This window comes from Sminthopsis crassicaudata, chromosome 1, assembly GCF_048593235.1.
Source record: "Sminthopsis crassicaudata isolate SCR6 chromosome 1, ASM4859323v1, whole genome shotgun sequence".
Classification (NCBI taxonomy): Eukaryota; Metazoa; Chordata; class Mammalia; order Dasyuromorphia; family Dasyuridae; genus Sminthopsis; species Sminthopsis crassicaudata.
Genome location: NC_133617.1, coordinates 100,541,286 through 100,558,804, shown reverse-complemented (window position 1 = coordinate 100,558,804; position 17,519 = coordinate 100,541,286). Strand labels below are relative to the sequence as shown.

General features: G+C 35.6%; 1 protein-coding gene and 1 long non-coding RNA gene across 3 annotated transcripts in view; one reads left to right on the top strand and one right to left on the bottom strand.

Moving 5' to 3' along the window:
- The window catches only part of LOC141541337 (uncharacterized), a 77,315-nt gene that overhangs the window by 26,653 nt on the left and 33,143 nt on the right, over window positions 1-17,519 (top strand). The gene's annotated exons all lie outside the window — the stretch shown is intronic.
- ADCY8 (adenylate cyclase 8) overlaps window positions 11,633-17,519 on the bottom strand; it is a 411,706-nt gene continuing 405,819 nt past the window's right edge. For both annotated transcript variants that reach the window (XM_074265464.1, XM_074265467.1), the window contains one exon: window positions 11,633-12,130. In XM_074265464.1, the coding sequence (XP_074121565.1) occupies window positions 11,643-12,130 (488 nt within the window). In that variant the 3' untranslated portion in view covers window positions 11,633-11,642. The remainder of the gene's footprint in view (window positions 12,131-17,519) is intronic.

Below are 17,519 nucleotides of genomic sequence, written 5' to 3'. Positions count from 1 at the left end.
ATTTATTTTAAAAAATCATCTAGAATTCACCTGAAGACCTCTTATAATAAGGAAATCAGCACTTCATGAGATTATCCTCTCCATTTTTGCACAGTTCTAATTTTGAGGAAAATCTTCCTTTTGTGGTCCCCAAAATTTGGCTCCCTATTGTTTCTACCGATTTGTCCCTTGCTTTGTCCTGGAGAGCCAAAATGAGTAAATAAATATAATTTGATTCTTATTAAAAAAAAAAGAAAAGTGAAATAAGTAGTACAAAATGTTCAATCATTTTTCAGTTATGTATGATTCTTTGTGACCCCATTTTTGAAATTTTCTTTGTAACAATACTGGAGTGGTTGGCCATTTTTTTCCTCTGGATAATTTTACTGATGAAAAAACTGAGGCAGACAGAGTTAAGTGATCTCTTCATATAGTTAGTAAGTGTTTGAGGCCAGATTTGAACTCAGGAAGATGTCTCCTGATTCCAGGCCCAGCACTTCATCCTTTTCACTCCTTATCTGCCCCACAAATGTGTATTCTTTTTTTCTAGATGAGAAAATTAAGACAAAGAAAGGTGAAATTAATTGGCTTTGGTGAAATAACTAGTAAACAAAGAGGATTTTTCAAACCTAGGTTTTTTGACTAAGCTCTGTTATTTTCCATTAAGCTCTCTACCCATAGAAATTAGAGATAAAAAACTGATAGATTAGATAAGATAAGTGCTTAGGAATATGCTTCCTTTTTTTCTCCTACAATTATTGATGCATACTACATTCCTGAGACCTCATTTTATAGTCTATTAGATGAATAATTAGTGATAAGGTAATTAATAAGTAGAATTTAGATGTTTATTAAATCAAGACATGATTCACACATGCATCAAGATAACAGAAGATAATAAATTTCTGGAGATCTGGTCTAGTGGTTAATATTGTAGTTAATCCAATCACCCTCAGGTAATTTCACTACTGATATTCAAATAGGCAGAAGAAATCATCTATTTTCAACTTAAATGGCCAATTGCCACCCTGAGAACTAGAAGCAACACACACTTGTTAGAAGAGAAATGGAAACAATGAGCAATAGTTTATTAATTCCAACAGTTGGTTGATCATGCAGGATGATAATAAATTCAAATAAATTACTAAATTTCACAAAATTACTAACTTTTAGAATCTAAGATTTGGGAAAGATTTCAGAGGCCATCTAATCTACTCTGTCCTTGACTGAAATCCCACCTACAACAAATGATTGCCTCATCTTTTTTCAAAAACTCTAAGTCAATGGAAATTCATTACCTGTTGAGGCAGCCCATTAAACTTTTAAATTGTTCTAATTATTAACAATATAATTGTTCTTTAGTTCTACCTATTTCTTCTTCTTCTGCCTTCCAGAGTCAAGCAGGGCACATTTGTTCCCTCTTTTCCCTAAATCTTTCAAATAGGGGAACATCTCTAGTTCCTTTAATTTTTATTTACATGGCATTTTGCTATCCTGGTTGCCTTCTAGATACTCTTAATCTTATCAGAGGCCTCCTGCCATGAACCCAATACTAAATTTGTAGTATGACCAGGCATGGTACAGAAATTTGTGGTATGGCAGAAATATAATTTTCAAGATTTGGGACATTATTTCTCCTATTACTGCTTAGGACTTGCTTGCTTATATTGTTGATTAATATTGAGATTGCAGTCCACTAACTCCTAAATCTTTTTTTTTTTCAGATGAATATTTCTCTAGCTATATTTGGTCTCTTGAATTTTTGAAGTTCAATATATATTCAAGTATATAATTTTATTCTTTATGAAATTTCATTTTTAATTTAGCTCATCATTCTATCGTGTGGAGTTATTTTCAAATTCTGACTCTCATCTAATACTTTAGTTATCCTAATCCTTTTTATGTCATCTGCAAATTTGAAAAGGTTGTCTTCTTTACCTTCATCCAGGATATTGATAAAAATTTTGACCAGCACAGGGTGAAGCAGAGAGCTATGAATCATTTCAATAAGAGATCATTTTTTGATTTACCACCAGCTCATTAATGATTACTCATTGGGCCCGGGATTAAACTAGTTCAAAATCTATTGAACTATACCCAAACTTCTTAAACTGTGGGATGTGACCTCATGTGTAACTGTATTGCATAACTATGTACTTGAATATGGGAGTTGCAAAATTATGCTTATTGTTAATAAATATTTTATTTGTTTGATTATATAAACATACTCTGAGGATATATAAAAATTTCTCAGGCAAAAAAGGATCATAAGTAAAAAAAAAATTAAAATTGTAAACTATACTATACTATACTGAATTATAGTATTAGAGAGCTTATATTTCACCATCTTGTCCACAAAATTTCCATGAGAATTTTATCAAATGTTTTGATTTAGGTAAATTATATTGATAGAATTACCCTAATCTCATAGAATTGCCAAATAATCTTTTCTTTTCTTTCTTCTTCTTCTTCTTCTTCTTCTTCTTCTTCTTCTTCTTCTTCTTCTTCTTCTTCTTCTTCTTCTTCTTCTTCTTCTTCTTCTTCTTCTTCTTCTTCTTCTTCTTCTTCTTCTTCTTCTTCTTCTTCTTCTTCTTCTTCTTCTTCTTCTTCTTCTTCTTCTTCTTCTTCTTCTTCTTCTTCTTCTTCTTCTTCTTCTTCTTCTTCTTCTTCTTCTTCTTCTTCTTCTTCTTCTTCTTCCTTTTCTTCTTTTCCTGAGGCAATTGGGGTTAAGTGACTTGCCCAGGATCACACAGCCAGGAAGTGTTAAGTGTCTGAGACCAAAGGGCTGGTGCTCTATCCACTGTGTCACCTAGTTGCCCCACTAATCTTTTTAAGAAATGAAATAAGGCTCATCTTTTATGAGTTATTCTTGATGAAATTATATCAATTATTTGTTGTTATGACTTTCTTTACTAGGTGTTCACTAACCATCTACTTAATCATTTGTTCTGGTTCTAAGATAAAAACTTTCTCAAAGATTGCACATTATTTTTCTATTCTGTCTTGCGACTCCATGCTCTGAACAAACTTTCCCTCATGCCTAGATTGCCTTTTTTTTTTTTTTTTTGGTTACTCATTTTTACCATTCCCAGCTTCCCCCAAGGCTCAGTTTGGGAGCCATCACATAGTGGAAATCTTTCTTGATCTTATGAGTTGTTGATAAGCCACTGCTCCTGAAATTGTTTTGTATGTATTTGGCATTTACTGATCAGGGTACTCATATTCTCTCCACTCCCCATCTCTACCTCCAATTGATAGAATGAATGAGCAGGTAAAGACTGATCATTTTTGCCTTTGTATCTCCTTGGCCTAGCAGTATTTTGCACAAAGAGGATAATCAATAGATTTTTGTGAAAGTGAATTGAATTGCAATAAATTTATTTTATTAATCATTTTGATGTTTTTGAATTTGGCAGAAAATGGCTTCCAAAAAGTTGCTGAGAAAAATGCAGTTTATGTATAAGTTATGTGAATCAAATGGTTTTTCACATTTTTATTTGTAAAGGGAAGAGTGTGTTCTAGTGGAAACCTGTCTTGTCTCCATTCTTTACCACTTATGCTTGAGTAATCTCAGATAAAGCACTTACTATCCCCAGACCTTGAGTTCCCCTAATCCTAAAATCTTAGTTGTAGAAAGGAACCTCGAGATTATCCTCTACAACCTATACCTATATTTTTTGCTACAAAAGAGGCACCTACATTAGTCCTTCATCAAAGAGAAAGTGTGATAGAGTGGGTGAACCTCCCAGCACAACCAGAATAAAGCCTTACTTCTTATCTAGTGCTTGTGGCTAGAATTTTATTAAAGGCCATTAATTGAGCAGTACAATTATCTGGGATAAGACCTGACAAGATATACACCTTTTATACTAATGCATAAATTAATGTATGCTGTGAAACCATACCAGAGTAGTAAATTTTGTTGGCCACAGCTCCAAATCTTACACATGGGTCTCCATTAAAGATAACCAGACTATTACATAATTAGCAATGGATTTGTGAAGAAAAAATTTCTAAAGTTCCTCTTAAAGGACCAACTATCTTTACAGATGCATCCAAACATACTATTTGTGCTGTATATGCTTGTGACTTAAATATAAGGAGAATAGTCAGAACTCCTTTTCAGTGCACTCAGCAGAATGAATTGTATGCAATCATTCTAGATATTACTTATTATCCAGGAGATATAAATATAATATCTATTTGGCCTATTCAGTAGGTGTGGTACAAAGAATTGCCACAGCCCAAATAAAATTTGTAGTTTCCAATATATATCAGGTATTTAAGAAACTTTAAGAGCAAGTGAAAAAGCATCCAGGTAATATTTATATCTTGTATGTCCACTCTCATAGTGGACTTCCAGATCCTATTTTTGATGGTAATTCAAAGGCAGATAGCCTTCTAACAATGTTGGTCAATACTCCTTTATTTCAGGAAGCCCAAGAATCTCATTCTAAATATCATCAGGCTGCTCGAGCTTTATGTTTACAATTTGGAATAACAAGAGAGGAAGCTAGAAGCATTGTAAAAGCCTGTACAACTTACCTTCCTTTCCATGCTCCTACACTACCTCCATGGAGGAACCTTCATTGTTTGAGGCAAATGGATGTGACCCATTATAAAACTTTTTGTTGTCTGTCTTTTATCTATGTTATGGTAGACACCTTTTCAGGATTTGCTTTTGCAATACCAGCAGCAAAAAACAGCCTGAGTGGTCACTGAATTTCTTATACAAGCATTTGCAATTATGGGTGTGCCACAAACAATAAAAACAGATAATGGACCTGCATCTACTTCTAAACATTTTGCACATTTTTGTGCATAGTATCAGATTTTACATACCACTGGCATACCCTTTAATCCTCAAGGACAGGCAATAGTAGAGAGGAGAAACAAAAGAAAGGGGGAGCCACAGGTAACCCTAAAGAACTTTAAAATCTAGCTCTTTATACTATTAACTTCTTGATCTTTGACAAAGATGGCTCTGGAAGACAGGTTTTATAACCCACTGGAAGGGCAGTGTCCAATACGAGCAGCTCCACTATCTTTAGATAATCTCTAGCTGACTGGAGAGACCCAGAAAGTGGTGAATGGAAGGGACCAGATAGGTTAACTGCTTGGGGGAAAGGATTTGCTTGTATCTCCACAGATGGAGAAGGAATCAGATGGGTGCCAACAATCTGTATTCACTTTGTCCATCAGAGAGATGAGAGGACTCTTGAAACAAAGAAGACCCAAGAAACATTGGATGATTCCGTTGCTAACTGTGTCCACCACTGAAAGATCCTGGCAGTTATGGTGTTTGACTCATGGACATCAAAAATTGTTGGACTTCAAAACCCTCAGGAATCATTGGAATCTCTGAGATGTGAAAAGATTGTTGTAGCACTTGAAAACCCTCAGGAATCATTTAATTTTCTGAGAAATGATAAGACTGTTGTAGGACTTCAAAATCTGTAGGAATCACTGGATTCCCTAACATATAAAAAGACTGTTGCAGAACCTCAAAATCTGCAGGGATCATTGGATTCCCTGACACATGAAGCAATGGACAATAGATTAGTTTTGGACTATCTCTTGGCTGTTGAAGAAGGTATATATATGACTGTTTTTAAATACCCTCCTTCTCTAGGACTTCTGGAAATCTTTTACAACACCATGTTGATTTATATTATTTGTTATATCACTACTTGCATGTATAATTTATGTTTGTTACACCACATCAAGCCTGCACTGGCTGTGGGGAGAGTCATCACTAATAGCCTGTGTGTTATAGCTATGTGCTTGTGTAATACCACCCATGCTGATGGGTTTCTGCATACCTGTTTCTAGTAAGACCTTTCAGCCCAGAAACCCGCTAGCAATATCTGGCTTGACTCCCCGCTTCCCTTTGATGTTTTTCACCTCCCTTCCTGAGAAGTCAGGGGGCTGTGATCACCTCCATTTTGGGGTTCTCATCTTCTTTCCTGAGAAGTCAGGGATGGTGTGACCACCTGTGTTCTAAAACAAAAGAAAGTGGGAGATGTAAAGGACTGAAACTCTGAGTAGGTGCCCTGGAATCAGACAACCAAGCACTTAAGGCTAATTACTAATTGGACAATACTCTATTAGCATAAGCTTGGAAAATGGCCCTTCCCACTATTCTGTGGTGGCTTGAACTTTTGGTGTATACAGATAATTGTAAGAGGGATCAGGGGGTGGAGTAAGACAAGCCAGAGTCACTTTGGCAGTGGATGAAGAGAAGGGAGGTTGTGGAGAACCTGCATCCATTCCCTTCACTTCTCCCCCTAAAGACCAAGGACTTTTGCTTATCCTGACTCTGTCTGATTCTAATGCATCCAGGATGCTAACCCAGACTTTACATATATTGAAATTTCTTCTCTAATTGCCCTGAATAGAAGGGCCATTTATACTCTATATTGATGATTTCTATAGACAGAGAATTGAACAATTATGCTTATCATTAAAAAGTTATCCCAGTATATTACTATATACATATATATATGTATGTATGTACATGTATACATATACATGAATATGTATAACCTGTCTCTGAATAATCACAAGCTTAGATGCAAGTGATAGAGCCAAGACTCACCCCAGATGCTTTTGAGACATCCTAATGTATGTACTATCTAGTATATAATTTTCAGATGTAACTCTCCACCTAATGTACAATTCTATGTGATCTATAACATATAACTTGAGACTTAGAAAATTGCCTAAAGTAGTAAAGAGAGTCTAAGTGACTTTCTAAAGACTACACAGCCAAAAAGTGTCAGAGATAAGTCTTAAATTTAGGTTTTCCTGATTCCAAGTTCTTTATCCTTTATGTAACTTTTTTTTCCCCTTCTGTATGTTGAACCAAAATTTGCTTCTCTGCAATTGCTTTAAGTTCCATTTCCAAAACCAGGCAGAAGATCTAGTGTCTATTCCTTGAGATTGCCTTTGAAATACTTGAAGATAGATTTCAATGAAATAAAAAAAAAATAGTGGTGGTCAAGTGATTATTCCCTGCTTACTCTCTAATTCAAACATCTGAGCTAATGAGACAAAACGTTTTGGTAAAAATGTAGGTGGGAAACTTTTAGGTTTCAGTTGGGTCTCATTTGGTCTGGGAACCAAACCAGTAGAAAGTTAGGTATTTTGACTACTATATTCAGAGCAGTTCGTTGGTGAAATCTGGAGACAAGAAAAACTTAGGTCTCTAAATTCAAATCCAAGATCAGACATTTCTTAGCTGTGGGCCCTGGAAAAGTCACTTAATCTGTCTGTCCAGTTCTCCCATATGTAAAGAATGGAGATAATACTGCTACCTACCTTCCAGGGTGTTAATGATAATGATATTTGTTAAGTGCTTCATAAATCTCATTTAGTCAGTTAGATGTTGCTGTGTGAGCTTAGGTTTAAACTTGTCTTAGTGTTTCTAGGATCAGAATAGATAGTTTCTCTGCAATGCCAGTGGCAAGGTTGGAGTTTCCATCAAGTGTATTTCTTTTAGTTAACTCTCATCTTAGTCCTTTCCAAGAAATAGAAATGATACTCTTGTATTTAATGCTCCTTGAATAAATTAATTCTGCATACCAGAAAATAAGTAATGGTTGTTTTGGAAAGAGGAAACATGGCCTTAGGGAGACTTTTTTAGATTAGTGGATTTGACAAGCCATTTGTATCAGGAATAACTGGCAGTTTAATGAAGTCCTCTGGAAGAGACTGATGAAATTAGTGCCGAGAGGAAAGACTAGGTAGGTGACAATAGGAGTGAAAAAGTGATGTGACAGTAAAATAACCAAAGACAAATATCTGTGGGGCTTTGTTCAGTTCTGGGAACTACATCTTTAGAGACATTAACCAGTTGGAATATGCTCAGGGAACAGGAGTTTGGGAGGCCTCTGTGGAGGCCTATATGGAGATTAGTTATGGAAAGTGGAGCTATTTAGAGAACTGAAGAAAAGACAAAAGAAGTGGAATGGGGATCTTCAAGAATTTGAAAGCTTGTACTGTGAAAAGGATTTTTTGTTTTTTTAATTCCAGAGTTCAAAAGTAGGATCCATGGATGCAAACAACAGGGTTCAATATAAATTAATGTTTTTTGTAAATAATTAAAACACTTGTATAATGAAATGGAGTGCTTTGTTAGTTAGAGAATTCTGAGTTTTCCATTATTCATTGTGTCCAATCAAATGCTAGCAGCTAGATGATCCCTTGACAGAGATATTATAATGAGAATTCCCAGTTCATTTCAAACATCAACCTTTGGGGTTGAGAAGAAAATAAGCAATTATTAAGCACCTATTCTGTGCTGGGCACTGTGCTGAACACTTTACAAATGTTATCCCTTTTGAGATGAGAATAGTATTAATAACTGTATATTGATAGAGAGGCAATGAGAGACTGGAAGCAGGTATGATTATATTGTAAACAATTTGGAACAGCACTAGTGTCAGGGTATAAAAAATAATTATATGTTTAATCATATTATATGCTTCTTTAGTTAGCTTATATCTAGAATATAATGTCCAAGTCTGGGCACCGGTTTTATAGGAGGCAGACTGACAAACTAGAAAATATCTGTAATCTGGCAAAAGAACTTTTAAATAATGTCTCATGAAACACGGAAGGAAGGCAAAATGTTATAAGGTGACACTGATGAGGTTTAGATTTGGGGAACCAAAATGAAATTAGGGTTTCTAGTGGTCAGAGAGTTTAAATGAGGTCTAGTGGCAGGTTCGGGGTTTAAGGAACCAAATGGAGAGATTTGTCTTCCCTGCACCCCCTTGGGATTCAGTGCAAGGGTAGGGAGTTTTGGGGACTCCCTTCTGGCAGCACAGAAATTCTCTGTAAAGGAATTTACAGACCTGAAAACCTAGATTGATAAAAGAGGTTTATTATGGGGATTGGAAGTAAGGTTAAAGTCTGGTTAAGGAAATAGGTGAGGGTAAAGAGAAGATGGCATTGAAAAGAGTATTCCAGTGGAAAGATTTGTGGAAAATGGAGTTTTGCACTGAGAATGCAGTTCTCAGTGGGCAGAAAGACCTGGTAGTAAAGGGAATTGCCAAGGTCCATCTGAAAAGACCTTAGTTGATGGAAGCTCATTATATTGCTTGTCTTGGTGGAGGTTGGGAAACCCGACCAGATCATTAGAATGGGGACTGGGACAATCCGAGCAGATCAGAACTGGTGGGGGCTGGGAGAGTCCAAGTTGGCTCAGATCTGGTGGGGGCTGAGACAAGCCCAGATCTCCTATTGGAATTCAAAAGGGTACTTTTGACCAGGATTTGTGAATCAAAGACTTTAGTTTCCTGGACTGGTATGTCTCAGTCAGCAGGGCCTGGGAATAATCTGAAAGGAATCACAAATCAATAGGAAAATAGTTTCTTAAAGGAACTAGAACCCACTTCGACACCATGTCCCTAGACCATAAAATGATTTTACTTGTTAGTTGAAAAGGTATGGAATCTTTGTTGAAATGAAATATTGGGATGAAGAGGGTAGGGGTATGTGACCTTTTATTAAATAATAAATCTGAAGTTAGATGAGTTGGGCTTAAATTCTGTGTGTCTTTGGACAAGCTACTTCAAAACTCTGAAACTCAGTTTCTTGATCTATAAAATGATTGGGTTGAACTTAGAGATGATATCTAAGAAATCTTTGATCTGTAACATATGAGCTATCTTTCATCAAAACAGAATTGCTTAGAAGTGAAGAACTTTTAATTAGAAATAGCCTTCCTTTGCCTGGACATATAGATTTAGAATTGTAGTTTACCTTAGAGGTCATCTAGTCTAATCCCTTCCTTTTACAGACATGAAGAGTGACCCCCAGAGAGGTTAGTTAGCTTGGTCAACATTGCATGGAAAGTATGTAGCAAAGCCAACATTTAAATTTAGGTCCTCTAACTCAAAATCTGGAACTCTTGCCATTAAATTAACTTGATTTAACTTTTTGGAATCAGAGGTTTATATTCTTCCCCTAATTGGGGGGGGGGGAAACTTTCTGGAAACTAGAATCTTCTAGGTGATGAAAGAGCCAACTCTGTGAAATTATACTAAATTTTATTTTTAAAATAAGTTATATTAAGTATTTAAGGCTGAAATATTTCCCCACTTTCCCTGGTCAATCTTGACAATTTTTGTTGGATTGCTGGGACCTTAATTTCTGAAACTTTCTCTTGGCAAAACTTCCAAATAGTTCACTGGAACGTCAGGATGGAATAATCCATAACCAACTTCTTTGTATTTTTAATATATGAATAGGTAATGTTAGGGTTTTCATATTAAAACTAAAATTCTTCTTGCAAAGAAATTATTTTGTGGATTATCATATTTGTTTTTGAGCTAAAACTTTTCCTAAGTAATCAATGTATGGTTGAATTTTGTGTGCCCGACAAACAACAAACAAATCACTGTTTTGGAGAAACCTCTTTCTGATTTGTTGAGTTTGAATTGAACCAAATTTGGTTTTAAGTTTCAATACTGGTCAATTTATGCAAGTTACTTCTCTTTGAGTCTCATCTGTACAACAGGGATAGCAATACTTCTTTTGACTATTTCACAGGGCTATGATGAGATTTAAGAGAGAAAATTTTTGTGAACATGTACCAAAAGTTGTCAAGTATTAAATGAATAATGTAAAATTTTATTATTGATGTAATTATTTTTGCTCAAATATATATGGCATCTTTTAATAGAGCAATTAATGATGGGTTTATAATCCTTGAGTTTACCTGTCACTTTTTTAAAAAATCAAGGATATCAAATGCATTTTGAAGAAACTTTCACCTAAGCTTGAGAATTTATCAAAGTAATGGCTTCTTTAAAGCAATACTTAAAGTAGCATTTAAATAGGCACAGAAATTATTTTCTTACATTTCTTTACCAATTGCAATGGGCTCCTAGCTTCTTTCTAGTCTTATCTTATAACTTCTGACTCAGATTTCTCCATTCCACATATTTTCTTTATCAAAAGAGGTAATATATGTGAGAGTGCTTTAGGGAATTATAAAGTGTCACATACATTTCAGGAATTGTTATTTCTTTAGATGGAAATACTATTCACTCCCACAGTTTGTGTATAACTTCTTGAAGCAAGAGTTTGCACATAAATAAACCTTGGATTTTATGGACGAAATGTTATCAATAATTACAAAATGAAAAGTGTGCTGTGATCTCCTCATGTTTCCTTTCATATCTGGCTTTCACTAAAGTCTTGCCAATCATGTTTCTATTGCAAAAGCCACTATTTTCAACGGTCTACTGGGATATGATCTCACCTGTCCTTGCTGCAATTGCTATCTACTTCATGTGCTTCCAGGTTAAGGAAAAAGTGATTAAAAGACTTTTATAAGGGAGTATGGTGCAGTGGATAGAACATCGAACCTTGGGGCTTGATAGCTCTGCTCATGGCTCTGCTACTAATTTGTCTGGGTAAGCTGCTTCATTCTAGTCCTCAGTTTCCTCAGCTGTAAAATGAGGATGTTAGACTACACAATCTCAGAGGTCCTGTTCACTCCATGATTCCAAGACTGGCTTCTTCCAAATGCTACTCACCAAAGATCAGTAAAAGCATCCTTATTCTAAAAAAAATTAAACCTTTTTATTAGTATATTTATTTTTTATATATAAAAGAAATACAAAAAAAAGGAACACAAAGAAAAATGCTTATTATGGCAAGTCAGATTTATCAGCGCCTTCTGCTTGGGCTGTGGGTTCAGGTCCACTGGCAGTCAACAAAGTCCGTCGGTTATAATGTCCCTTTATAATGCCAGGGTTGTTGTTCTCATTGAGTATTTGCTTCTGTCTTTGCCTGTTTAGTGATTGAACCAGTCCTAGGACCACAGCTGCTAAGGAGTACTGTCCAGGCAGTTTTCTTGGTGGTAAGATTAGTGGATTGGGTTGGACTCTTCCCAGAAGAAAATACGTCTTGATTTTTCCTTCCTGTTCACTGATGCCCTTGACATAAATCTCTCCTCTGTAGTCAAAAGCGAAGCCTTGGTCCTTGAGGATGAGATACGTCTCCTCAGGCACCTGGATCCGGCCACTGACGCCCGTGCTATCCATACGACTTGCCAGGTTGACAGTTTTACCCCAGATGTCATACTGCGGCTTCTTGGCACCAATCACTCCTGCTACCACAGATCCGTGGCTGATACCTGCAAAGGAAGTGTATGGGCAAAGAATTTAAAAGTGATATTTCCTTGAACCTTTATGGTTTTTATCTATTGCTAAAAAGAAAGTTAAAGCATGATTATTCTGTATGAAAAAGAAGGCACATCTGCCAGTGGCCTCAATGGGACTATGTAACTTTCTGGGTTTCAGTATTGTGATCTGTAAAACTGGGATAAAACTTTGGAGATGCTAGCAGGTGGCTTTGAAAAGTAAGCAGAGTATGGGCCTTTGGGTGGGTGGGAACTCTAAAATGAGAAGGTTGGACTAGATGGTCTCTGAGCTGTGATCCTCTGACGCTTCTTTATTTCTTATACTTTGGCTGTAGAGATGAATGTGATCCAGCCAGGTGAGGAACATTATGGTAAAAGCCATATAGCTCCAGAAGCTCCAGGTTTTGTAAGTGTCTCTTTGACTCTGTTTTTCTTTCTGTCTCTCTGTTTCTTTGTTTCTCTGTCTTTATTTCTCTTTTGTCTCTATCTCTGACTTTCTGTTTCTTTGTCTCTGGCTCTCTCCATCTATCTCTCTGTCTTCATCTATCTCTCTGTCTTCATCTATCTCTCTGTTTCTCTCTCTCTCTCTCTGTTTCTCTCTCTCTCTCTCTCTCTCTCTGTTTCTCTCTCTCTCTCTCTCTCTCTCTCTCTCTCTCTTCTCTCTCTCTCTCTCTCTCTCTCTCTCTCTCTCTCTCTCTCTCTCTCTCTCTCTCTCTCTCTCTCTCTCTCTCTCTCTTCCCTTGGGAGAAATTATGTATCTGAATTCCTAGATACCTGATGTCTTAGACCTTGGGTTGTCAACCATGAACTTTTATGGGGAAAAAAAATTCACCTGCATTCTCACAAATCTCTAACTGAATTTAGTATTTCTTTCAAATTCTACCTTCCTGCTCCCCAAAACAAAATAAAACAAAATAGAAAACAACCATCATACTGAAAAGATTTCACCAGACTGCCAAATAAGATCATGACACAAAAGAATATTCCTGGCTTCCTTTTACAATCTGAAAGAAGTCTAACTCAATCTTTAAGTTTCAATGCATGGCCTATTAAATTTGTTGTTCAATTATATCAGTTATATCTTCAGGAATCCATTTGGAGTTTTCTTGGCAGAAATACTGGAGTGGTTTGCCATTTCCTTCTCTAGCTCACTTTACAGATGTGAAAACTGAGGCAAACAGGGTGAAGTGACTTGCCCAGGTCTAATGTTCGACTTGGCTGCCCCAGTCAACTAAATATTATATATTACCACCTCTCATTGGTAAAAGGCTGTTCCCTGCATGTGTCCTTGCATTTTCTCATCACTCCTGCTTCAAAGAATCCCTAGCTTCTTTCCATGCTCAGTTTCTATATCTCTGTAAATTTCCCAGTCATTTTTTCCCTCTTGAAGTTATTTTATATATACTAACTTGTACAGTATGGATAGATGGTAGAGTAAATAGGAAGATGGACATGGAGTCAGAATAAATTGAGTTCAAATCTAGCTTCTGACACTATTGGTTGTGTAACATGGATAAGTCATTTAATTTCATTGCCTCATCTGTAAATCAAAATAATAATAGCATCTACTTCCCAGAACTGTTATGCGTAAAATGAGAATATTTTAAAGTGTTTTGCAGATTTTAAAGCGCAATATAAATGACATATTAAATGATATAATAAATAATATTATTTCATATATATTGTATGCACCCACTCAGTAGAATGTAAACTCCTAAAAGGAAGAGAACATTTTGTTTTTGTATTTTTATATCTCTAGTGCCTTGGAGAAGGAAATAGTAAACCATTTCAGTATATTTGCTTAGAAAACCCCAAATGGGGTCATAGTTAGATACAATTGAATAACAGTATATTAGGACACCTAAGTGGTGCAGTGGATAGTGTCAGTATTGGAGTCAAGAAAACCTGAGTTAAAATGTGGCCTGAAATATTAATAGCTATGTGGTCCTGGGCAAGTCACTTCACCCTATTTGCCTCAGTTTCTCCATATATAAAATGAATTGGAGCAGCAAGTGGCAAACTATTCCATTATCTCTGCCAAGAAAACTCCAAACATGGGGTCATGTAAGGTTATACATGACTAAATAAAAATTGTAAGTACTTAGAACAGCTACTTGTTCTTGCTTTGATTGTCAAAGATGCTCACTGAATTGATTTGAATTGCTGAGTTTTTTGCTTTCCCTGAACATGCCAATGATTAGTTGGCAGCCAATGATTCAGAATGGACTCATCAACATGCAGAGAGCTGGGGAAGTCACATGCAGTTTGAGAATTGTCATTCACTGTGATTATTCTTAGCCACAGGGTCAGAAGCTGAGCCCTCTCTTGGGTCTCCTTCATGGCACCTCCTCCAAGGTCATCCTCAGAGCTCACTCATGTTTGGGCAGACTGACACATGCAGAGAAAAAGCAAGGAATAAGAGACTACAGTCTGAAAATATGCTTGTGGGATTGCCTGAGAAGCTTCATGGACTCTACTGGGGGTTACCCTGTGGGACATACTCACATATCACAGCATTGCTGAACTAGAAGCAGGGCCATCCTTGGAGAGTGACAAAGGCTAGCACGAACTCAAACTGGAGGAGAATCACTACCAAATTTTAGACTGAAAATGGCCTTTAGAGATGTTTACATTCAGAGCTGAAGGAAATATCAGAGGTCATCTGACTCCATACTTAGACTTGAAGACTTCTAGTAATGGGGAACTCACCCCTCAACTCAAGTAAAGCAGCTCATTTAAGTTTGAGGGAGAATAAATTCTTCTCATTGATATAAGAGCTTAAATCAAACTGTATGACACTTCTCTGGTCATCAATCACAGAATGATAGAATTAGATGGAATCTAAAGAATAGCTAGTTTAATTTAATTAATTCAACAAGCACTTATTGTTATTGTTCAGTCATGTCTGACTGCCTGTGACTGACCCCTTTTAGGCCTTTCTCGGCAAAGATAATAGAGTGGGAATGGTTTGCCATTTTCTTTTGTAACTCATTGACAGATAGATAATTAACAAGACTAATTGACTTGCTTAGGGTCACACTGCCTTTAAGTATCAGAGGCCAGATTTGAACTCAGGAAGAAAAATCTTCCTGGCTTTAGCTACTTACTTTTATCAAATCTTAAAACAGTATATAACTACTAAGTAGTTATGATAATGCCTCCAGAAAGTCTATCTATTTTCCAATATTTATTCAGTCATTTCAGTTGTGCTGGGGTCTTCAGGATCTCATTTGGGATTTTCTTGGCAAAGCTACTGGAGTAGTTTACCATTTCTTTCTCCAGCTTTTTTTTTTTTTTTAAACAGGTTGGAAACTGAGGAAAACAGAGTTAAGTAACTTGCCCAGTGTCACACAGCTAGTAAGTGCCTGAAGCTGAATTTAAACTCATTAATATAAGTCTTTCTGATTCCAAGCCCAGTGTTCTAGTCAATGTACCATTTAGCTATCTAACCATTTATTAAGCACTTACTAAGTCAACTGTGCTAGATGCTCTTGAAAATACTTTGTATAGGGAAGCTAGGTGATGCAGTGGATAGAGCACCATCCTTGAAGTCAGGAGCACCTGAGTTCAAATCTGGTCTCAGATACTTAACACTTCCTAGCTGTGTGACCCTGGGCAAGTCACTTAACCTCAATTGCCTCAGGGGAAAAAAAAGAAAATACTTTGCATATATCTACTTGGGCAAATAGCCAGGAGTTAGGAAAACCTAAGTTTAAATCTATTCTCAGACACATTCATTAACTATGTCGCCTGGATAGGTTACTTAACTTCAAAGTCCTCATCTGTAAAATGGGTATAATAGCAGGATCTACCTTGAAGGATTGTTGTAAGGATAAAATGAGATAATATTTGAATAGTACTTTGTAAACCTGTAATACATAATTATATTTTGAATAACAATGATGATGATGATATCTATCATTATTGCATACTTTTTGTATTCTCCAAAAATATATAAATTCTGCAAATGAGTTATATAAAGTATTACTCAATTGATCGAATTAGTGGACTCTAGGTAGACTGTGGGTTAGTAGCACAGGAGAGGTGAATAATGAAGGATAAAGAGAAGTTGTAAAGTATCTTCATGAAGAAGAGTAGTTGCTAAAACATTTGTTTTCTTCATAATTTTGCTTGGTTTTGATGCAAGAACTTTAATTATTTTTTCCTCCTTTTATCTAGAACTTTGTCAGTAAAAGTATTATAGGTTAATTACAAACATGTTAGAGGAACAACTTATTTATTAAAGGCTTGTACTGCATAATCTCTAAAGCCCTTTTCTTTAGAATTCTGTGGATTTTGAGTTTCTAAAAATGACTCATTAGGATTATGCTATAAAAATCATAATATTCACCTTGTTTGTTTGTTAGGGAGGGCTTCCTACATAAAAGGTGCGTAGTCTAAGAGGCCTCTGGAATAATGGGGTTCAGTCAGAGGACCTGACTTCACTACTTCTTTAAATAAAAATGAATTATATGTCTCCTATGTACTTAGGACCAAGAATGCTGGATTTAGAGGTAGGATTATATGAATTCAAATTCTACTTCTATCTCTTGCTAACTCTGTGGTCCTGGGCAAACCTCTTACCTGCTGTCAGCTTCAGTTTCTTCATTTGAAAAATGGGTATAAAAGAGCCTATAACTCCCTGGGTTGTTGGGAGGACCAATTGAAAAAAAAAGATTTATTTTGAATAGATTATATAAACATATGAGTATTTTCATATGTGTATAAGTACATATATAAAAATGCTATATACTTATATAAATGTTATATATATATATACATATATATGTTATCTATACATATCTAAACATATTTATATAAATACAATTAAAATAAATCTATTCTTTCAGTAAATAAGTTATATTATATGACTGTATATTTCAAAGCTTCTTAAACTTAAAAATATGGTGTCATATAACTGACTGGAGGGTTGTAAAAATTTTGGCAATAGTGAAAATTATCAAATATTTCTCCAAGATTTAAATACTTTTTTTAAAAATAGTATTTTATTTTTTGCAAACATAGTTTTCAACATCAATTTTTGCAAAACCTTGTGTTCCAAATTTTTCTCCCCCTCTCTCTCCTTTCCCCTTCCTCAAGCCAGCAAGCAATCCAATATAAGTTAAACATGTGTAATTCTTCTAAACATATTTCCATATTCATCAAGCTCCACAAAAAAAACTAATCAAAAAGGGAAAAAAAAAAACATAAGAAAGGAAAAAAAGAACACAAGTAAACAAACAATAACAACAACAAAAAAAGGTGGAAAGACTATGCTTTGATCCACATTCAGTCTCCATAGTTCTTTCTCTGGATGTAGATGCACTTTCCATAAGATTTAATTCTTTATGTAAAACTCAACAAGGACATTCATCTCATTCGT